The 23180-nt window shown below is 51.9% G+C and overlaps 1 protein-coding gene across 1 annotated transcript in view; it reads left to right on the top strand.

Annotated features, from left to right (window-relative positions):
• The window catches only part of PLXNA2 (plexin A2), a 167115-nt gene that overhangs the window by 127936 nt on the left and 15999 nt on the right, over nt 1-23180 (top strand). The window contains exons 16-26 of the mRNA XM_065649738.1: nt 3470-3637; nt 4895-4988; nt 6978-7217; nt 9130-9273; nt 10428-10662; nt 12085-12227; nt 13817-14085; nt 18253-18319; nt 18969-19115; nt 19562-19721; nt 20104-20207. Of these exons, the coding sequence (XP_065505810.1) occupies nt 3470-3637; nt 4895-4988; nt 6978-7217; nt 9130-9273; nt 10428-10662; nt 12085-12227; nt 13817-14085; nt 18253-18319; nt 18969-19115; nt 19562-19721; nt 20104-20207 (1771 nt within the window). The remainder of the gene's footprint in view (nt 1-3469; nt 3638-4894; nt 4989-6977; nt 7218-9129; nt 9274-10427; nt 10663-12084; nt 12228-13816; nt 14086-18252; nt 18320-18968; nt 19116-19561; nt 19722-20103; nt 20208-23180) is intronic.

The raw sequence follows: 23180 nt of genomic DNA, 5'->3' as shown, positions 1-23180 counted from the left end.
TGGGGCTATCTTTTTGAAACACCCTGTATTTCATTGCGTGGGCGCAGCCAAAGCAAAATGGTGCAATGTGCAAAGGGATTCTGCTTGTCAAATCCTTGCTCAGGCTTCTCAGGAGGGACCGAGGAAGTTTCTGGGAAAGGAAAGACCCTTGGAGGTGAATTTCTCATCTGGAAACCTGAGAGGTTCTCTGCTATGGGAGCTGTGGGCATTCAGCATGTTGGGATATTAGCAGTGCTTGTTCTAGATCCATCCTAGACCGGTGCTTCAGGAGATCTGGAGATGCTGAGGTTTTCAAGTACAGATGAAGTCTGCGAGTGCTAAACACTCCAAGTGTTCCATCAACATTTTTTCCTGTAACCGAAGCAAAGATGCCAGATCGCATCCTCAATAATGGTGTTACCACCAGCAGAAGCAGCCTGCGAGCTGGCTCGGGAGCAGAATCAGCCCTGAAACAGAATCCCTTAAATATAGGGTCATAATCAGGGAACCTGCAGATACTGCCCTGCAAAACCTGGAAGAGTTTGGCATTCTCTGTGCGTTCTAATTGCAGGAGGCAAGCAGAAACTTCAACAAAGCAAGCAGCAGCGTATGAACGGCACCATCCTTCACGTGCCGTCACGCTGTGCACTTTGTTTTGCTTGGACTGTTTTGAGGCAATGAACTTCAATTGTACTCGAGGGTGTGGGGGAGCCTGATTAGATGAAGCAGTTTCTAACGAGATTCCCTCTAATTACAGCTTCCCCCATTCTCCCCCTCTCTGATCGGAGGAGTGGGCAGATTCACCATGACGACGTAATGATAGCGCGGAAAGCTAATTAGCTGATCAGAGGGAGCCGGAGAGCGGCTCTGCCAGCAGCCGTGCGTCACTCTGCATCTCGTGCCAGAGCTAAGCAGGCGCGGTGGAGCAGGCAGCGCAGGCAGCAGGCAGGGCAGGCAGCAGGCAGCGCAGGCAGCGCAGGCAGCATGCAGGGCAGGCAGCAGGCAGGGCAGGCAGCACAGGCAGCAGGCAGCGCAGGCAGCAGGCAGCGCAGGCAGCAGGCAGGGCAGGCAGCGCAGGCAGCATGCAGGGCAGGCAGCAGGCAGGGCAGGCAGCACAGGCAGCAGGCAGCGCAGGCAGCAGGCAGCGCAGGCAGCAGGCAGGGCAGGCAGCGCAGGCAGCATGCAGGGCAGGCAGCAGGCAGGGCAGGCAGCACAGGCAGCAGGCAGTGCAGGCAGCAGGCAGGGCAGGCAGCAGGCAGGGCAGGCAGCAGGCAGGGCAGGCAGCGCAGGCAGCAGGCAGTGCAGGCAGCAGGCAGGGCAGGCAGCAGGCAGGGCAGGCAGCGCAGGCAGCAGGCAGTGCAGGCAGCAGGCAGGGCAGGCAGCAGGCAGGGCAGGCAGCGCAGGCAGCAGGCAGGGCAGGCAGCGCAGGCAGCAGGCAGCGCAGGCAGCAGGCAGGGCAGGCAGCGCAGGCAGCAGGCAGGGCAGGCAGCGCAGGCAGGGCAGGCAGCAGGCAGGGCAGGCAGCACAGGTAGCAGGCAGTGCAGGCAGGGCAGGCAGCAGGCAGGGCAGGCAGCGCAGGCAGCAGGCAGGGCAGGCAGCAGGCAGGGCAGGCAGGGCAGGCAGCAGGCAGGGCAGGCAGCACAGGTAGCAGGCAGTGCAGGCAGGGCAGGCAGCAGGCAGGGCAGGCAGCACAGGTAGCAGGCAGTGCAGGCAGGGCAGGCAGCGCAGGCAGCAGGCAGAGCAAGCAGCAGGCAGGGCAGGCGGCAGGCAGAGCAAGCAGCAGGCAGAGCAGGCAGCACAGGCAGCAGGCAGGGCAGGCAGCAGGCAGAGCAGGCAGCTCTTCAGCTGCACAGGAACACTCTTGAGAACCAGCAAGAAGCGTGGAGAAACGCGCTCCTCACACAAGAATGCTTTCATGGTTAAATTACACCTAGGTGGAGAGTGAGAGTAAGATGAGGGAGGGAGGAGGAGGAAGACAGGAAGGGGCAGACATGTAGTTGCATCAGTAGAAACAGTTAAGTCCAGTTTGCTTCAGATGTTTTAGGTGGTTCTGTTCCTTTGGTTATGGTGGACGGCAGCTGGAAACATTGTGGTACCCACTGTTCAATACCCCTCTGTGCCCGTACTCCTTCGGGAGGGCAGGGAGTCCGTAAGGGCTCAGAAAAAGGATGCTGCAGCATTCCCGTGCCCAGGCACAGACACCGGAGCGTTCCTGGAAGCAGAATAGGGCCACGGCTGCACTTGAGCCTCCGACGTTCAGGCACCTCCACGAGTCGCGCAGCCTCTGGCAAGGGTGAGGATGCTGAAGGCTGGACATGCAGCAGTACCAGTTTCTGATTTAAGCGCCAGTGAGGAGCTGAAGGACCCGTCTGTCCTCTCCCCTGTGAGAAGCCGAAGATGAATTTTAGGAGGGCCTTGTTGCACAAGGGGTGACGGCTTTAAACTAAAGGAGAGGAGATTCAGGCTAAACATGAGGCAGAAATTGTTGGCCCTGAGGGTGGTGAGAGCCTGGCCCAGGTTCCCAGAGAGGTGGTGGCTGAACCATCCCTGGAGACATCCCAGGCCAGGCTGGACGGGGCTCTGAGCAACCTGAGCTGGTGCAGATGTCCCTGCCCATGGCAGGGGGGGCACTGGGGGAGCTGGGAAGGTCCCTCCAGCTCAAACTGTTCTGTGGTTCTAAATGAGCCAGGGAAACAGCAAAGCCTCGTCAGTGAGGTGGGGACAGGTTTGGGCAGGTGGGAGCACCCGCAGGTGGCCATGCAGGGGCACTGGCCTTCCAGGGATGGCACTCCAGCAGTTTTTGTAGGAGCATCACCCAGGCTCTCCCTCACAGCTCTGTCCCAGCAGCGGGAGCGGCTCCGCTCGCATCCCGTTCCCTTTCTCCATCCATCCACCCACCGGCGCCTTTGTGCTTTGCCAGCACCTCGCTCCGCTGCCGCCTCGACCTGCTCCGGGGCTCTGGTGCGAGCAGATGGTCTGTTGTGTCCATCCAGGCAGCACCGAGGCCGAGGTCACCTCTGCTCAGACAGTGACACAAAGCTGGGAGGCAGCGGTGACGGTGGCATCGCCATTCCCAGGCGGGGGCTGCGCCGGCTCCATTATGCTGCTCACAAGGGCCCGTGTGTGCCGTGGGGTGGGGAGGGGAAGAATTTGGCTTTTGAGTGAGCTTCTGCATCCCGTTTAAAAAGCAGCCATCTGTTTTCACACACCCAACAGAAGGCGGCGGGTTCACAGAGGGATGCGGGCGGCTGCGGTTTGGCACAAAGAGTGATTGCAGGGAGCCCGCGCCTCTCGTGGTGGGCAGAGTCCCCTCCGGTGACACCAGTGACACCCTCCTGCCCATCTCGGGGGCTCATCCCCTTCGCAGGTGTTGGAGGCCGGGGCTGACTGATGGCTCAGCCTTTTTGTGAGCTGCCCCAGGGCAGAGGGTCATTTTTCTTCCCGTTTTATGACCGCCCATTAACGCTTCCCTGACTTCTCTCTCGCCCAGGCGATCCATGAACGAGATTGTCTGCGTGTCGGCCCCATCAGCCCACGGCCTGGGAGCTGTTCACGTCTCCGTCAGTGTCGACCGGGCTCAGCTGGAGCAGACTTTGCTGTTCGAGTACATCGAGGACCCGAAAGTGCAGCACATCGAACCCGAGTGGAGCATCGCCAGGTAACGCGAGGCTCTGACAGCCGGAGAGGTAACCTGGTCTGGGTCTTCTCTCTCAGCATATGCTCAGTGAGGGCAGAAGAGGGTCTATTTGGAAATGCACATCACACCCAGCATCTTGGATTTGGCAGTGTTGGGAATCTGCGGTGTTTGCATTTACCAAAAATCAGGTCCAGTGTTACTATAGTTGTAATTACCGAGGCAATTACAGCAGTAGCAGTCCGCACCGAGATTCTGGGAGCACGAATAAAGCCCCAAGATCACTTCCATCTGCTGAAGGAGTGCACAATTGCTCATTAAAGGCTCCTTCTTGTAGTCCTGGAATAAAACAAAACCAGCAACCACCAAGAAAAGAAAAAGCTGATGCTAATCAAAATATACTGTTTGTCCCAGATTCACTGCTAGGAATGGGGCGGCCGGCGCTGTCACATCACGGTGATGTCCTTGCTGCTAAAAACCCTGGGCCACACTTGTCCCCTGGTGTTACTTTAATGGTTGTGCTCACGAGGGCAGTAACACAGCTATTCATTTCAAATTCCAATTATTTTTTAAAATTGCCCATGAAACAAGTAAGTGTCTCGCAGCAGGCTCCGCGAGGCGTTTGCTTGGAGTCCAAATTCAAGATCGCGTCTGGTTTGGGGTGAGATGGGTGTGACGGGAACAGCCGGGCTCTGCTGCAGAGGTGCTGGGGTGAATCGGGGCTGTGCTGCTCCAATTAACACATGAAAGAAGAAGCCAAGAGTGAAAGACTTTACTCAGGGGCACTGGCTGTAGGAGAATGGGGGTTCTCCAGCCTGGGGGTTGTTGGGCCCAATGGCACCGGGTGCTCTTCATCCCTGCCCTGCTCTGTGTGACAATTTGCTGCGTCTGCAGTCCAGATGCAAGTGCACGTCAGTTCCTTCACTGCACGTACCATTTCTCATGTTCCTTAAAAACATCACTGTGTAAATCATTAAACACTGTGACTAATTTATTGTCTTACGTATTTAGTCTCAGCTCAGTTGATTTCTTTGGTCGCATTTCTCATCGTGCTGCCTTGCAATGCTGGTAGGTGGGAGAGGGTCCAGCTGGGACTAAAGAATCGAGCGAGCTTGAGACACCATCCCCAGGGAGTGGGTATTAATCCACGCTGTCGCCTGGTGCCTGAAGTGTCTGCAGAAAACATCTTTCTGAGATGAACAAGCATCCCTAGTGTCAAGCCCAGCCTCTCTGCACAGCCCCAGCCCCTCCATTAATCAAGTGTCTCCCCGTTCTCCACAGCGGCCACACGCCTCTGACCGTCACCGGCTCCAACCTGGACGTGATCCAGGAGCCGAGGATCCGCGTCAAGTACAACGGGAAGGAGTTTGTCAATGTAAGTGGGTGCTGGCAGCTGCTTGGGAGCATCCCACCGGCTGCGCATGTACCCTTACTGGTCCCAGTGCCCTCTGCATGGTGGGACTTGCCGTGGCATAAGCTGCTCTGGGGGATTTCTCTTGACTTACCCCAACTGAGGAGCCTGGAGAAAGGGATTCTGACATGCAGAAATGGGGAATTTCTTCCTCAGCAGCACAGTAACTGTCAAGGAGTTTGTAAAGCTAGAAATGGAGGATTCCATAGAACTGTTTGGGTTGAAGGGACCTTCCCAGCTCCCCCAGTGCCCCCCCTGCCACGAGCAGGGACATCTGCACCAGCTCAGGTTGCTCAGAGCCCCGTCCAGCCTGGCCTGGGATGTCTCCAGGGATGGTTCAGCCACCACCTCTCTGGCCAACCTGGGCCAGGCTCTCACCACCCTCAGGGGCAACAATTTCTGCCTCGTGTCTAACCCGAATCTCCCCTCCTTTAGTTTAAACCTTTAGTTTAGACCTCCACTTCAGGTCATCTCCATCACTTCAAACTTTATCTTGGGTCAGATAAACTTGTTTCACTCCTGGAATTCCCCCTTTTGTCACAGCCCCTGAGCCTGAGGTCTCTCCTCTCCCCAGCATCCTTCCCTTCCCTGTTCCTCAGCTCTACGGGCACATTGCGATGGCAAGTCCAAGTGTAGCTGTCCCCATCGTCCCCAGCCGCTCCACGCTTCCCATTTTCATCCTGCTCTTTCTGTAAAAGCCCAGAGCTCAGCACTGAGACCTGTCAGCAATGAGCCTGCTACGTTTAACTAGTCTCCCCAGCTGCCTCTCTATAAATAAGCCTCCAACCTCCTATTGCCGCATCTCTGGGCTTGGGAAGCCCATACCAGCCCGGGGAGAAGGAGAGAGGGAAACCGTCACCGTGTGAAGGATGCTGGGCGTGGGGCTCTGGGTATTTTGGTGAAGCCAGGTGTTATTTTTATGCCTCCTTCCCCTCGTCTCTCTTATCACCCTGATGTTCCTGAAGCAAGGAGTTGGTAGCAGAGTTTGGGGTTGATCTGGAATGCCGTCTCCTTCCCCTGTCAGTATTTTTTCAGTCCGAAAGTGAGAAACCGAAACGAATCCTCAGCTAAATGGAAACTAAGTGGTGTTCTTGTATGCTGCAAATAAGAATTGTACCTCCAGGACCTGCAGAAATTATTTCAGCTGAGTAAAACTGAAAAATGTTGTTTCTATGCAGTGATCTTTCTGACTGAATCTGTATTATCTTGGAAAGGGCAAATCACTTAGCAATCTTTTCCTATTCCCTTTCTACCTTCCCCTCTGAAGACCTTTTCTGTCTGAGCTCTTTTTAAAGACATCTAATTTTGTTGTTAGCAGTTGCAGTTATAGCACTACAAAAATAATTCTGGAGACACAAAATTGAGTGAAATTAAATCTTCCCCTTATCGAAGAAGGCCAAACGGTTGGGTTCTTGCTGCTTTATAAGGCAAGAGTCTCATAAATGAGCCGGTTCCCTGTTTGCAGGGCTGGGGGAGCTGTGGGTGTCCCCAGCCCAGCAGGACTTGACCTTCGTGTCCCCTCCAGCCCATGAGTGTCAGATGATGGTTCCTCTCCCTCGCTGGCATTCAGGAATCACCTCTAATCACCAGTTTGTAACAGGGACCAGGTATTCACTATGCGTTTGTTACAAAGCCAGAATTGCCAAAGAGGATGTGACTGGAAAGAAAAAAAACATAAAGAAAAAGGGCTATGTGAACCTCTATCTGCTTTAAAACACTGCTTGCTTTGAAGCTTATTCTCTGTCTCTGCGCCAGTGCCTTTGTGCTGACCAGGGCAAAAGGAAATTCCCCCAAGCTATGGCTGTAACCCATCAAACCTGGCTTAAATATTTCCAATCTAAACTTGAGTCCGCTGGACTTCTTCAGGGAGTATTTAAGGGACCAGTACATCGTTGTCCAGGTCAGGGTAAAGTCTTTTTTCTGCCGTTTCTCAAAGCATCTCCTTCCCCGCAGGTCTGCAAGGTGGTGAACGCCACAGCGCTGGCCTGCCTGGCCCCCCCCCTCACCCCCGAGTACCGGCCTGGCCTGGATGCCGTGGAGCGGCCGGATGAGTTTGGGTTTATCTTTAACAACGTGCAGTCCCTGCTCGTCTACAACGACACCAAGTTCATCTACTACCCCAACCCCACCTTTGAACTCTTGAGCCCAACGGGGGTGCTGGAGCAGAAGCCGGGGTCACCCATCATCCTGAAGGTAAGGAGACCCTTACCCCATGGGAATAGGCTAAAAAAATCCCATAGAGAGTAGTTTTTATACCCTCCTTAGAGAATGGGGTACGCTGGGTGGGGTCCCATCATTTGCATGAGCTGGGGATGAGATGGAAACTGGAGAGATGCGCTGCATCTGTGACAGAAGATACAGAGAAGGCAGAATTACTGAATGCCTTCTTTGTCTCTGTCTACTCTGCCGGAGGCTGTCCTGAGGAGCCCCGTACCCCTGAGGCCCCAGAGGAAGGCAGGGCAATGGAGGAGTCTGCCTCAGTTGATGAGGACTGGGTTAGGGAGCAATTAAGCAATCTGGACATCCATAAATCCATGGGTCCAGATGGGATGCACCCGAGGGTGCTGAGGGAGCTGGCTGAAGTCATTGCTGGACCGCTCTCCGTCATCTTTGCCAAGTCTTGGGAAACGGGAGAGGTGCCTGAGGACTGGAGGAAAGCAAATATCACTCCAGTCTTCAAAAAGGGCAAGAAGGAGGACCCGGGCAACTATAGACCGGTCAGCCTCACCTCCATCCCTGGGAAAGTGATGGAACACCTTATCCTTGGTGCCATCTTAAGACATATCAAGGATAAGAGGGTCATCAGGGACAGTCAACATGGCTTCACCAAGGGGAAGTCGTGTTTGACCAACCTCATAGCCTTTTATGAAGACGTAACAAGGTGGATTGACGATGGCAGAGCAGTGGATGTGGTCTACCTCGACTTCAGCAAAGCATTTGACACCGTCTCCCACAGCATCCTCACAGCAAAACTGAGGAAGAGTGGACTGGATGATCGGGTAGTGAGGTGGACTGCAAACTGGCTGAAGGAGAGAAGCCAGAGAGTTGTGATCAATGGGGCGGAGTCTGGTTGGAGGCCTGTATCTAGTGGAGTGCCTCAAGGGTCAGTTCTGGGACCAATACTGTTCAATATATTCATCAATGACTTGGATGAGGGAATTGAGTGTACTATCAGCAAGTTTGCTGATGACACCAAGCTGGGAGGAGTGGCTGACACGCCAGAGGGCTGTGCTGCCATCCAGCGAGACCTGGACAGGCTAGAGAGTTGGGCGGGGAAAAATTTAATGAAATATAACAAGGGGAAATGTAGAGTCTTGCATCTGGGCAGGAACAACCCCAGGTTCCAGTACAGGTTGGGGAATGACCTATTAGAGAGCAGTGTAGGGGAAAGGGACCTGGGGGTCCTGGTGGACAGCAGGATGACCATGAGCCAGCACTGTGCCCTTGTGGCCAAGAAGGCCAATGGCATCCTGGGGTGTATTAGAAGGGGGGTGGTTAGTAGGTCCAGAGAGGTTCTCCTTCCCCTCTACTCTGCCCTGGTGAGACCTCATCTGGAATATTGTGTCCAGTTCTGGGCCCCTCAGTTCAAGAAGGACAGGGAACTGCTGGAGAGAGTCCAGCGCAGGGCCACAAAGATGATTAAGGGAGTGGAGCATCTCCCTTATGAGGAAAGGCTGAGGGAGCTGGGTCTCTTTAGCTTGGAGAAGAGGAGACTGAGGGGTGACCTCATTAATGTTTATAAATATATAAAGGGTGGGTGTCACGAGGATGGAGCTAGGCTCTTCTCGGTGACAACCAACAGTAAGACAAGGGGTAATGGGTCCAAGCTGGAACACAAGAGGTTCCACTTAAATGTGAGAAGAAACTTCTTCTCAGTGAGGGTGACGGAACACTGGAACAGGCTGCCCAGGGGGGTTGTGGATTCTCCTTCTCTGGAGACATTCAAAACCCGCCTGGACGCCTTCCTGTGTAACCTCACCTAAGTTTTCCTGCTCTGGCAGGGGGATTGGACTAGATGATCTTTTGAGGTCCCTTCCAATCCCTAACATTCTGTGATTCTGTGATTCTGTGATCTTTGTACAGTCTTCTGTCCCCTTGTCCCTAGGGCAGAAACCTGTGCCCACCCGCTCCGGGAGGAGCGAAGCTCAACTACACCGTCCTGATCGGAGAAACCCCCTGTGCCGTCACCGTCTCCGAGACGCAGCTGCTGTGCGAGCCGCCAAACCTCACCGGGCAGCACAAAGTGATGGTGAGGGACCAATCGTTCCCGTCAGCATCCCTTCCCTCCCTCCTGCCCATCCTTTCTCCTCCTCTTCCCCGACTCGCTCTGATATCAAGTGCAATGTCTTGTCCAAGGATCGGTAGGATTTTAGATCTTTATGGTTGTCTAATTGGAAGCTTAAAACATTGATGTGGATTAGTGTGGAGAAGCTTCTTCCCTCCCCGAGATTCACCATCTACTATCAGAGCCTTCTAGAAGGAATAAATCTTTCTGGCAGTGCCTTCAGCACCAGGTACTTTTCTCCGGTGCTAATTGCTCTTCCGTCAGTAGGTGAGACCATTTTCAGCGGGCTGTGTTCTCCCTCCTGCGGGGATTTTACCAGTCCTTGTAGCCAGACCTGGTCTGCCAAGTGGATGGAAAGGTTTTGCCTTTTCCCAAAGCAGCAGCAGTCAGGGACATCTGGACAACGGACTGGTCGGATCAACGGCCTCGTCCAGGATAACAGTCGGTGTCTAACTCCGCTTTGGTTTTGGGCATTGCTGGTTCCTCTGATCCGCTCGCAGACCAAGCACGCAGCTGCCGAAGAGCTTGAGTAGAGCCCAGATGAGATCGTAATTGTGATTTATTTCCCTTTAAGTTCAGCATCCAAAACATATTCAGATTATCACAGTGTGATTCACAACCCAGCTGAGAGCCACTCGCATCTGTGGCCAGGGCACATCCAAGAAAAGCCCATCCCAGCATTAACCTCCAGCGTGGTTGCTCTGTGGCTTTCACGTGGGGCTTTCTCTTCCCTTCTCTGTTCTCTCCTTCCAGTTGCTCTGGTTTCTTGTCAGGGGAATTATCACTGGTTTGCTAATGTCCGCAGTTTACAAAAGGGAGTTGAAATCTTATAAAATGAAAGTCAAATGGAGCCATCAGATAATAAGAACAAAGCTCAGATAGTGAAGGGCTGGCACATTTATCATGACTTGAAGCCTGGCTGTGTTCACATAAGCTGCACTTTCTGTGCTTGAAGGCGATCGGAGCTGCTATAGCCTTGGCTGAAACAGGTTCAGTGCATCCTTAGGGGTCCTTACAGCCCGTGCTGTGTGTGTCCTGGCTGGGAAGGATGGACAGGGCTTTGGGAGAGGCTGACAGCCTCACCCGAAGCTGCTGGTTACCTCCCTTGTGCTTTGCAGGTGCGTGTTGGTGGTATCATCTTCTCCCCTGGCTCGGTGAGCATCATCTCGGACAGCCTCCTGACCCTGCCCGCCATCGTCAGCATCGCTGCCGGAGGCAGCCTGCTCCTCATCATCGTCATCATCGTCCTCATCGCCTACAAGCGCAAGTCCCGAGAGAACGACCTGACCCTCAAGAGGCTGCAGATGCAGATGGACAATCTCGAGTCCCGGGTGGCCCTGGAGTGCAAAGAAGGTCAGTACTGCCCGGGATCGGGCACTCTCTGGGTGCTGCGGCCCCGTGCTCTCCTCCATGGCTTTTTCCCGCCCCAGTCACCCCATTTCTGCAGCGAGGAGTGGGATGCGTGCCCCCCGAGGTTTGCACAGAGGGAGGGCAGCGAGCGTGTCAGCAGCAGCTCCGCTGCCTGATGCGCAGAGAATGGGATTAGAGCTTGATCCTGCTTAAGCGACATCCCTGGATCGCATCGCCAGAGCCCCGGGGTGCCTGGCACAATATGCCTCCATGTCTAACGGCCTTTTAATAAAGGGCTCTTAAAAAAGGCACAAAGGGAGCGAAGGAGGTTCAGACCCCCGAGAAACAGCGTCTATCCTAAAGGGAAGGCAGGAGGGCTGGGAAGCTGCTCCAGTCCCTCCTCCGGGCTATAAGATGTGAGCCTAGAGCACTAAGAAAAGGTCTAGGGGATAGGAAGGAGCTCTTCAAGCATTTTTGCTGCTGGGAAATCCTGCGTGTTATTTGGAGTAGCCAGACCTGCTGCTTGCAGACTTTAACACAGACAAGTATTGTCCTTTGCAAGCCTGGGCTGTAGGAAGTGGGCAGATGTCACTGTAGCTGGTGGGTTGAGACAGAAAAACATTCTGGGGAGGGCTGCTGCTGTTGTTTCATACATCTTTCTAGCTGGAAGGGAGCTTAGTGAATCAAAGGAAAATAAATAGAAAGCAGCAAATTTCATACTTTGACCTCTGTGTATAGAGACAGTTGCATTGGATTTGTACAGCTGATTTTAAAAGGATAGCCTTGAAAGCATAGGACAAAAATGAGATGTATTCAGGAGAGACCACATCCTTGGCATGGGCACAGCCTAGCTGGGGTACAGCGACCTTACGGAGCCAGTGTTTCGTACTTTGGAGAATGAACACAAGGACACACATACAGCTGTATGACACGCTGATGTTACGTTACGAGAGGAAGAATAAATTCCTCCCTGACCCCTTCAGCAAGCAGTTTCTGCTTGGATTTGATCTGCATCAGATTGGATTATTTTGGCAACTGTTGATAGAGGAGGAGGAGGAGGAGAAGAAGAAAGGAAAATACAGGAGGCACTGAGTATCGAGAATAGACCCTCATTTCTATCTGCAGCCTTTAAAGGTGTTTTACGTGTATGTACACAGGTGTGAACCGCATACAAATTCACACGCACCTTTTGTTCTCAGCATCTGCTCTGTGCAGCGTGTGCTCTCTCGCTCTCAGCTGCTGAGACAGTCTCTGAGGTTGAGAGTCTGTCTGAGCTACATGGCAAGGCCTTCTCCAAATTGATTTCCCGAGCTGGCCCGTTTCAGGTTGCTGCCGTGCCCCCGACGCAGCCAACCCCCCTCCCAAAGCCTCTGCCCCGGAGCTCACAGGTGTTTCTCCGTCTTGTTCTTTTTTTCCCCAAAATAGCTTTTGCAGAGCTGCAGACAGACATCAATGAATTAACCAGCGACCTGGATCGCTCCGGGATTCCGTACCTCGACTATCGGACCTATGCCATGAGAGTCCTTTTCCCCGGCATCGAGGACCATCCTGTCCTGCGGGAGCTGGAGGTGAGGAACAGGCTGTGTGTGCTCCGGCCCTGCAGAGCCTCCCTCAGGGAAGCCAGCCTGAAACCCTGAAGCACCTTTACACCTTCCACACCAAATCTTATTATATTAGAGGCACTGGGGTTAGCAGGATGAGCCCCAAGTTCATTCTAATGAAGAACCTGGTGTTTCAACTCCATCACGCATGTCTTGCTTCCTTTCAGTTTCTTCTCCCCAGTGTTGCTTTAGTTTTATTTTACGGGGTTTTATATTGCTGTAGGCCAGCAGCAAAGCATGCCAGATAAGTTATTGGCGTCCTTTTAAAGTCCTGAATCACCTGAGGGTGCAGGAGAAGGCTGGGAGCATCCTGCCTGGAGCATCCTGCATCCTCTTGCTGCTGCTGTTCGTGGCGTGTCCACAGGAGGGCAAGCGCCCTCCCACCTGCCCACCAGCGAGCGCTGGCATCTCCTGGCTTTTCAACCTTTATATGTAAATATAGAAATATGAGATTTTTACTGAGGATAAAGAAAAATTGGTAACATAAAAGGGTCCATCAGATCACCTTGCAGATAGGCCCTGCTCACCTGTGTGAATGCTGAAAATAAAAATGATGGTGCTTCAAGAAACATTATCAGCCACGGAGCGTGGGGCTGCCTGGAGGTACGGGGCTCAGCGTTCCCTCTCAGAGCCTGGAATTGCTCCAGTAAATCCTGAAAGTCCGATTGCCTTCACACAGACAGGGAGTGGCCCAGATCTTCAGCCAGAGATGTTAGAGGAAGAAATCTCGGTTGCTCATCCTCCATACAGCTGCGTTGCTCTTCCAGGCAAGCACTGCATAGCATTAATGCATCAAATCACATTCCTTTCCAGCACCGAGCAGCTGCCGTGGTGTTGGTAAAACTCACGCAGGTTTTGAACCGGCCTCTCCCAGCCCATTCTCCTGCCTTGGGTTTTCCAGTCCCAAGCATTATGTTCGCTGTTTAAATTGCCAAATAAGCTGATGCTCTAGCAAACAAATATGAATGCTTTTTATTTGTTTTACTCATGAAAAACAGAATTGCAGAAGTGATAAATGTGTTGCCAATTACACAGTTGCTTAATTATGTAACGTTAGTAAAACCAATACATAAGTCTCCAAGATGTTTGGTAAAGAGTTGCTTAATGTAGTTCATCATTTTCACTTGTAATGAATTACTTGAATCTGCAACTGGCTGAAAGCCTCAATTAATTTTTTACACTTGTCCCATAATAAAGCAATAGTCTAAATTGGTATTTAATTTACTTACAAGAGTGTCACTTTTTGTGCAGAACAAGCAAAATTGTATGTCGTTTATAGGGCCGTTAGCCTCCAAGCAGCAGCTTTATGGCATGCAGAGAGTGCAGCTCGGAGCAATGATTAAGGCAAGCTGTGCTGGGGGAGGACAGAAGGGGTGACGTTTGTTCAGGACTGACTAGAGACCATGTTTGGGGATGCTGGGACCCTGAGAGATGGGGTGCTGGCTTGTGCACCCAGAGTTAACCCCCCATAGCGATGGCAGTGCTGGTGCAGGGCTGCTCTCCAGACCCTCATCCTCCCGTGCCGTGGCTGATGGGCCTGTTCTCCTCCACCGCAGGTCCAAGGGAACGGGCAGCAGAGCGTGGAGAAGGCCTTGAAGCTCTTTGCCCAGCTGATCAACAACAAAGTCTTCCTGCTGACCTTCATCCGGACGCTGGAGCTGCAGCGCAGCTTCTCCATGCGCGACCGCGGCAACGTGGCCTCGCTCATCATGACGGGGCTGCAGGGCAAGCTGGAGTACGCCACCGACGTGCTGAAGCAACTGCTCTCCGACCTCATCGAGAAGAACCTGGAAAACAAGAACCACCCCAAACTGCTCCTGCGCAGGTACTGTGGGGGGATGGGGGACTTCAAGCTCTTAAGGGCAAGAGCCTGATTTTTGACATGTCTATACAGTCCTTTGAGTCATAGAGTCACAGAATAGTTTGGGCTGGAGGGACCTCCCCAGCTCCCCCAGTGCCCCCCCTGCCATGGGCAGGGACATCTGCACCAGCTCAGGTTGCTCAGAGCCCCGTCCAGCCTGGCCTGGGATGTCTCCAGGGATGGTTCAGCCACCACCTCTCTGGCCAACCTGGGCCAGGCTCTCACCACCCTCGGGGCCAACAATTCCTTCCTCGTGTCCCTGTCTCCCTGTATTGTCGTGATGAGTAGACCATTGAAGACCTGGTGAGGAAAATTACCGCTCAGATGGGCAATGTCGTGAATTGTCCCTGGAGCCTCGTGCAGGCCAGACCAGCAGCTACCCCTGTTCTCCATGCCGTGGGCCACCTCTGTCTGTGTCCCTTTGGGTCCTGGTCTTGGCCAGTGGCAGGAACGCGGCTGCACCTGCAGCTCTGCCGGCATCTCGCTGGAGCGGGTGGATGAAGGCGAGGGGAAGATTTCACAGCTCTAGGAAAAACTCAGGGATTCCTCCAGCCATAATGAATATACTTGACAGGAAATTGCTTTAAATCTGGCTGTGTTTGCGGAGGCAATAACTCATCTCGGAAAAGGAAGCCGTCTTAATTTCCCTTGTGGTTTGACGAGTCGCTGGGAAGGTGTCTTCTGCCTCAGCCATCAATAATGACTTTTCGCGGTGCTCCAAAAAATACACGGCCGGCGATGAGAGCTGTGCCCGCTCCTCCCGCAGCACCCAGCAAAGAGACGAGGCCGTGGGCAACACCAGGATTTACCCATTTCACGGGAAACCTGAACTCTGGACATCTCCAGGGATGGGGCATCTACCACCTCCCTGTGCAATCTGTTCCAGTGGTTTACCGCCCTCAGCGGGAAGAATTTCTTCCTTATATCTAGTCTGAATCTCCTCTCTTTAAGTTTAAAAGTGTTGCCCCTTGTCCTGTCACTACGGGCTCGGGGGCTCCTGGGTTGGCTTGGTGCACAAAACAGCCCGGGTTGGAACGTCTTGCTCGGACTTCGTAAGGAGGGATCAGCCATAAAGTGGGATATGTTTGGGTTTTTTTATTATTTTTCGAGCTCTCTGGTGGCAGCAGTTGATAATTGGCACTCAGTTCTTTCTCTCTTTCTTCCTCGTTTTCCCCTCTCTCTTTCTTCCACGACTACCCCTCACGGGAGGCAGCAAAAAAGTTGACATGAAATCAAATAGCTGCTCTGGTTCCTGGCACAGAGAGCATCACACAGCAGTTTGGAGACCTAGTTCCAGCAGGGAAAATTAATGAAATACATATTTATTTTTTTGGGTTCTCTCAGCTCTTTTTGTTTGGTTTTGTTTTATTCCCAATGCCTCAGAAAGTCGGAGGAGCAGCCAAGGATCTAGTCGCTGGCGTCAGACTCCTTTGGAAAGTCTGGATTCTGCTTTGCCCTTGTTATGTGGTCAATACGAGAAGGGTTTTCTCCAAGTCTAGGGATTCTCCCCTGCCGCGTTAATCTTCAGGAGCTTATTTTTTTTATTCTTAGAGGCAGATCTATAGCAGTGTTTCAGATACCAGCCCAGCAACAGCTCAGCCTCCCCGCGTAGGGAGGTCAGGCCCCGTGCTGGCAGGCTGGGCTTAAGGGCTGGCTTTACCGAGCCCGTTTCAAAGGCAGAGGCGGCCGGGGAAAGTATATACAGCAGAATTGTTCACAAGGAGCCTGCAGTGCTTCAGCAGCCATGGAGATTCTAAGCAGCCCCTCTCCTCAGCCAGGGTAGGACAGTGATGATTAACTGAATTCTTGGCCATCCCCCAGACTGATGCACTGCAGAGATCTCACGGCGTCAGGCTGTGTTGAACTGAAAGTGAGATTCGGTGCTCGAAGGTAAGGAGAAATGGTCCAAAGTGTTTCTTTTTGCCGTTCCATTCAGCTGATCCTGTATTTCTGATCAAGAAATGAAAGGGAACAGCTAGGCATGGGACTATCTGATATCCTTCTCCCACACAACAAGCCCCAATTTCTGTCACTCATATTCAGTTATTTTTATGGTGTTGGTGTCAGGCCACGAGCAGCCAACAGTGACGGAACACAGCATTACTTCACTGGTGGGGCTATCAGGAAACTTGCCAATTCTTAATTTAATATCCTATTAACAAAGTAGCTTATTAAATTAATATTCAGCTTGACGTCCTGAATGTAGAATTTTCTGAGGTTTTTTTTCACTTGTTCTTTAGTTTGTATCACTGACTCTCCATTTTCCATGGCTCACTAGCACAGCAGTGCAAGCGCTTCTCCTCCTTAATTGGGTGACTGAAATACTTTAAACAGGAGAACAATGCACGTGTCAATTTGTAGGATGAATTTTTAGGCAATTAATCAATTCAGGCTTAAATTCTTTGGGGATCTGCAGACATTTTCACAAATTCCTGGCAGATGTTGCGATCCTAAGAGGTGATGGATAATGTGACCCCCCCAGGTCCGTTTGCCGCCTGGCGTCAGGTTTTGTTTGCTGGAATCTGTGCCTCCCATTTCTACTTGGTGTGCTTGACTTTGAGATCAAATCCTGTTGCTTCGATTGCGTGTGTTTTTCATTAAATGCCAGAGTTTTCAAACACGCTGTAGAAATACATACATGTCCTTAATTCCAGGTAGCAGAGCAGACGGGGGAGAATGGGGAAAAGGGTCCAGAGCGGGACGGTGCCAGGTCAGGGGCTGGGGACATTGTCCTGCCCGCTGGGCATCTCCTGGGCGTGTTGGTGGCACGGTGGTCAGAAAGATGGTTGGCAGGAATGGCATTGGGAGCAGAGCTGCGGGCCGAGATGACGAAGGTGCGGAGAGGTGCCCAGACCCAGCGGGGCTGCTGCCTTGGTGCCAGCTCACAGAGAAGGTGCAGGGGGTGCAGGTGCAGGGCAGGGGCACGGTCCCCAGAGGGAAGGATAGAATCATAGAGTCGTTTTGGTTGGAAAAGACCCTCAAGATCATCAAGTCCAACCCCTGGCACTGCCCCATGTCCCTGAGAACCTCATGTCCGTCTGTCCAACCCCTCCAGGGATGGTGACTCCAGCACTGCCCTGGGCAGCCTGTTCCCATGCCCCACAGCCCTTTGGGGAAGAAATTGTTCCCCAGATCCAACCTCAACCTCCCCTGGCGCAACTTGAGGCCGTTTCCTCTGCTCCTGGCGCTTGTTCCTGGGGAGCAGAGCCCGACCCCCCCTGGCTCCACGCTCCTTTCAGGCAGGTCAGAGATCAGAAGGTCTCCCCTCAGCTCCTGTTCTCCAGCTGAACCCCCAGCTCCCTCAGCCGCTCCCATCACCCTTGTGCTCCAGCCCCTTCCCCAGCTCTGTTGCTGCAGGGTGTGGGATCCACCGCTCTGAGCTTGCTGAGATTTGGACCAGATCCTGGTATCGCATATGGCACGAGGGGAAGGCTGGTAGCGTCGGGAGCCAAGATGCCCAGAGTCATGTTGGCAGCTGGCTCGGCCGCAGCAGAGCAGCTCTCGCTTGCACGGCATCGCGGGCAGGCTGGCAGCCCTGCCTGCTCCCTGTCCCCTGCCCGACCTGCAGGCTCGGGGCTCAGATGTGGACTCCGAGATCCCCCAGACACCAGCACAGCCACCCTGTCCCAGGAAAAGGGGTTGTGATGTTTTAAAGAAAGTCTCTGGGTCCTGCAGAGCCAGCATTAAAAACTATCATTAGGAGCCATTGTATTTAAATTAGAGATAATCTCGGGCACAATGTGAGGAGAGGATGGTGGGTGGGACTGGGGAGAAAGCTGCAATTTCACTGCCATTGTCGCTGCGCTGTCCCTGATTGCCAGCAACCGCTGCAAATCCCAGTGATTTACTGAGCCCAGGCTGTAATTTGCACCACGTGCAGGGAGCCGAGTGTCACCAGGCTCCCTGTCACCAGCCCCATCAGGGCTGTGACGGGCTGTCAGCTGGGCAAGCTGCTGTCAGCTCCGTGCGATGGGGACAGCAGTGCCGGCCGCATCCCGCTGCCCGTCTGCTCCGGAGCATCACGGGGGCTTTGCCATGGTGCAGCTGAGCGGTGCCACTTGGGGACATCTGGGGCCTCTGATACGTGGTTTGGTTTTGTGTGTGACACGCGTGTCCTCCTGGCTTCCCTAGGACCGAGTCGGTGGCGGAGAAGATGCTGACTAACTGGTTCGCCTTCCTGCTCCACAAGTTCCTCAAGGTAAGGAGGGATGGAGCTGAGACCTTGCTACTGCTTTGCTGTCTCACCCACCGGCCACCTTGGGGTGAATCTGGGCTTGAAACTCTTGGGTCAGGCTCCAGGTTAAATGCTGTAGCAGCAAGGCAGGGCAGCTGGAAATTTGCTCAGAAATCCTATACCTGAAGTTGCTGTCACAAGCTGTCGCAGACTCCAGCCTCAACCTTCAGATCACCTGGTGCAATTCTCATGTAGTAGAGTTTGTGTTGCACCTCTTCAGAGTACTTCAGAGAAATTCTCACTTACACCTCCCTGCCTGGGCTTCACTATTTTTAAACTTTATTTGTGGTTTTGGAAGCCCCACAGGGTTTGCTTCATGGGAGTGAACACTGAGATCAAGATCTCAAATTCCCTTTTTACAGCCATGCAGATTAATTAAGTAGAGACTTACCAAGCCAAAGACAACAACATACCCATCGAGCAATGGAGCTCGTGGTTTTGGCTGCCTTCTCCAGGAGCTGCTGGGGGCCGAGCCTGGATTGCACATGTGCTAAAGCTTGAGTCAGTGGAACTGCACCTCTGCTGCAATGAATCATGTGCAAAATCCATCTGCACCCTGGCCGAGATGCTCCTTCCCCTCCATGTTAGTCCTGCTGTCTGTCTCATTGTGCAGGAATGTGCTGGAGAGCCGCTCTTCATGCTCTACTGTGCCATCAAGCAGCAGATGGAGAAAGGTCCCATCGATGCCATCACAGGAGAAGCCCGTTACTCCCTCAGCGAGGACAAGCTGATCCGGCAGCAAATTGAGTACAAGACTCTGGTGAGTGATCGCTGTAGGAGCTGCCATTGAATTCCTTCTATCTTTCCCGTGGGGACATGAGCTGTTCTGACCTTTAGGCCAGTGGTTAGGACACTACCATGAAGCACAAGTGTTGCCAGTGCAATAAAGCCTCGTGCTTCCCGAGTCAGCCACGTCCCTAATTTTAGGTACAAATAGCCTGAGCTAAGCTTTGGAAAGGCAGGATTTGAGGTGAGCATTTTATCTCCCTGTGCACTGACCACTGCCCTTCCTCTAGCAAATGAAAATGGACATCCAGGACTCCTGTCTTAATCATTGCAAAGATGTCCTAGATGCAACAGAACGGTGCAAATAGGGATGCAGCGTTTTTTTATGCGAACAGGCAGTTGTGACAGATGTGGTTAGAGTTCTCCTGGATGATTGTCTGAAGCCCTTTAGAGCATGATGTGGTTCTCCTTTCTTTCCAGATCCTCAACTGCGTGAACCCAGATAATGAGAACAGCCCAGAGATCCCTGTGAAGGTGCTGAACTGTGATACCATCACTCAAGTCAAAGAGAAGATCCTTGACGCAGTATACAAAAACGTCCCGTATTCGCAAAGACCACGAGCTGTTGACATGGACTTGGGTAGGACCTTCCCTGCCTCATAGGAAGGGGAAGATCAGAGGGATTGTTCTTATCAGTGATTCTTGGTGGGTTTTGCAGGGCTTAAAAGCTGGAGCTCAGGCTGTATAACAACACAGTGGGGCAGAGGGGCTGGGAGGGTCCTGCACCTTAATTTAGCTAAAACGCTGTGGAACCCCCTGCATGGGAATTGAAATGCTGCACTTCGCTGCAAGAAAGTTATCAGTGTGACCTACCTGTGAGATTTAGGAGCAGAATTTAGCTTGCTCTGGGAGGTGGGATTTTTCTACCAGCTCATCTGTCCAGTAGTTCCTTTGGATAGAGCCTGTTGGTGCCTTTTCCCTCTCTGACCATCGTGTCCACCTGGTTTTTGCCTCTCTCGCAGAGTGGCGGCAGGGCCGGATAGCTCGCGTGGTCCTGCAAGACGAAGACATCACCACCAAGATTGAAGGAGATTGGAAGCGTTTGAACACCTTGATGCATTATCAGGTAAGAAAGCAGCCGCAGCCAACAGCTCCCAGAAAGCCGCCAGGAGGGAAGAAAAAAAAACAAACCAGAAATTTAATTCCCGGGTATCTTGAGAAGACAGATGGGGAGGTCACATTTGTGTGATAAAGCAGAAGGGTTCAATGTGCTTTGGGAAAGCAACCTTGACATGGATCTGCAAGAAACTAGCAGAGTTGAAAATCGGCTGAATTAAAACCGCGGGCTGTGCTGGTGAGATGGAGGGGGCAGCGGCGAGGGCTGAGCTGTCGCTGCTGGAGACATGGGACAGCACAGGGGGCTCAGGTCTTCGTGTGGGGTCTGAGACAGCCAGGAGGGCTACAGGGAAGGAAGAGGAGTCCCTGCCTTCCTCCAGAGCCATGCAAACATCACCCGATCTGATGCAAAGCCCAGGCTGCAGCGGCAGCTCGTCCCTCGTATCCGTGATCTTCCCACGTGTTGACTCTTGAGCCTCGTGCAAGAAGAAGGGAAACGGAGCAAATACTTCAAGTAATTGTCACATGGGAGGGTTGAGGGAGTGCTGTGGGGAAGTACAGGATGAGGCCAGCTCAAAAAATGCTGAATATCAGGGGCTGCTTCTTGACAGAGTGACATCAAACCTCCTAAGCCCCAGACCTCGTCTTCCAAGCCAAGCAACAGTTTTGCCACTAAAGCCATATAAAACAAAGCCAGACAATGAAGATGCTCTGATGTGCACTGGCCGGGGTGGGTGAGATGACCTAAGAACTTTTTGCCATCTTTAGTGTTTGCATTTTTGCGTGTCCCAGGCTGTCATGAGTAGGTGTGTATCTGTTGGAAAGGGCTTCTTATGGTGTGTGGAAGATAGAAAGGGACATAAAGACGGAGCTGAGGAAGGTTTGGTTAAAGAGAATCAAAGGCTTTTACTCAAAGCCTGTCTGCAGCAGAGGATAACTGCATTAATTGGGACCTGTAACCTACTACTGTCCATCACTGCCTACACAGAAGTGTTTAGTATTTAATCTGGCATCTTTCCCTGTTTATACACCATCTCGAGTCCATCAGCGTGACTCACGCTGTGTAAGTTGAATGTGAGCCAGTATTGACAGGAGCTGTATAATCAGGGAGCGAGGCAGAGAGAATGGCATAAATATGCAAAGTGCATGTAAAAAAGCACCTCGAGGGTCAACTTTTCCAAGCAGCCCGAAGGATTTAAACATAGATTACTGTGCAGTGCCTTAGGAGTTGTGCAGATGAATTCCACTGTTTCTAAAACCTGTTTTACCTGACAGCCGCAAGGGATTAACCAACCTGCAGGGAAGCAGCGAGACTTTATTATGCCTTGATTTTTAAAAGTTATTTTAAGGCAGTCGCAAGTGAAATCCGTGTTTGGTTGATATGTGTTGGGTGTGAGGGGAGGGAGCCCTTTCATTTGAGTGCCTGTGGGAAAAGCTGAGCCACAAGTTTACCCTGAAAATAAACAAAACCCTTGCAGCACTCAAGATGCTGCAGCTCTTCCTGCCATAGGGATGTCAGTTTTGCTCTGGAACAAATGGAAGTTTGCTGCCGAACATCTAAGCAGGTACCACTTGCACGTGTCTCTCCACGCTCTGGCCCGAGCTGTTTCAGCCACCGAAAGGAGCCAAGTTCTCTGCACTGCAACAGAAATCTTGTCAAGGCAAAGCTTTTGCCAAAAACAAACAGCTTTTTTGGGTTTTTTTTTCCTTTTTTGGTATTCCTACCCATTTTTTTTTTCTTCTGTTTGAGTAATAAATGTTTTTATTACATATCAAAAATACAGATGCTCCAGGGCTACACAGTAAAACAAATATGTGGGGAAAAGGCACAGCTTAGAATAGGGTATAAAATCATTTGACTTTCAAGCGTTGCTGTTTCACCATTTTAACAGGAGTGTTACGTATAAAACAGGTGTGGTTCAAGCCATAAAAATTGAAATCTAGATTTCTCCAGCTTCTGGAGGACTAGTGAAGATGATTTCTAAGTTTCTAGGAAAAAAAAGAATAAAAGCTAGCTCGGTAAAACTATCTCCGTCTTTTACTCGGAGCTGTCTTGTCTTTATTGTTGGTCCGATGCCATCTGCTTTTGTCTGCTGACCAGAAGGCAAAGCGGTCTGTGGTTTTGCCCACAGTAACTGGAGATGCACAGCCCGTGTTGGCATCTAGTAACACCAGGAATTTTGAAGTATTTTGCAGTATTTTGGAGTATTTTGCAGTATTTCGGAGAGGTGCATTCACCCGGGAGCAAAGGACCAAACCAGGCAGTTACCTAATTCCAAGAGTTTCTCAGTTCCACACTTGGCTGCTGGATTTTGACACTCTTTCTTTGGTTTTCTACATGTTTAGGATGATTAAAATACATTGTATCTGCATCAACGGATAGAATGTATTTTTCATGGGAAGCCTTCATATGCAAAAGGCAGATTGGATTTAAAAGGAAATATTCATCTTTCTGTAATCTTTTTGAAGCGCTTTATAGAATTATCTAGAGAACTGTATGCCTGCTGCTTATTTCTTCATTTGTAAAAATAGATGTATTGGTTAAATAGGTGTAATTCTCTGTTAAATTATCTGGAGCTTTTAAACTAAGTTGTAAGGAATTGTATTACATTTGTGTAGTATCCTTTTGGTTTCATGGCTATTAAACTCCATGGGAGAGTCTCACCCCGCGTGGCTTCACTCAAGAAAAATGAAACAGTGAATTTAATATCAAATGATTTACGGTGTCTCATGCAGGGTTAACTCTGAGGCAGCAAAGCATGAATACCTGTCAGCCTGGAAGGGCCAAGAGGCTAGAAAACTATTTTAAAGGAAAAATTAGAAGCAGAGAGGGAAGATTTGTGTGGAAAATGAGACCGAGGAGCTGAGGTTGGCTTGGCCATGGGGCCAGCATCCTCGCTGCATCCTCGCTGCATCCTCACTGCATCCTCGCAGCATCCTCGCTGCATCCTCGCTGCATCCTCGCTGCATCCTCGCTGCATCC

This window comes from Caloenas nicobarica, chromosome 21, assembly GCF_036013445.1.
Source record: "Caloenas nicobarica isolate bCalNic1 chromosome 21, bCalNic1.hap1, whole genome shotgun sequence".
Taxonomy (NCBI): domain Eukaryota; kingdom Metazoa; phylum Chordata; class Aves; order Columbiformes; family Columbidae; genus Caloenas; species Caloenas nicobarica.
This window is presented reverse-complemented; position numbering and strand designations above follow the sequence as displayed.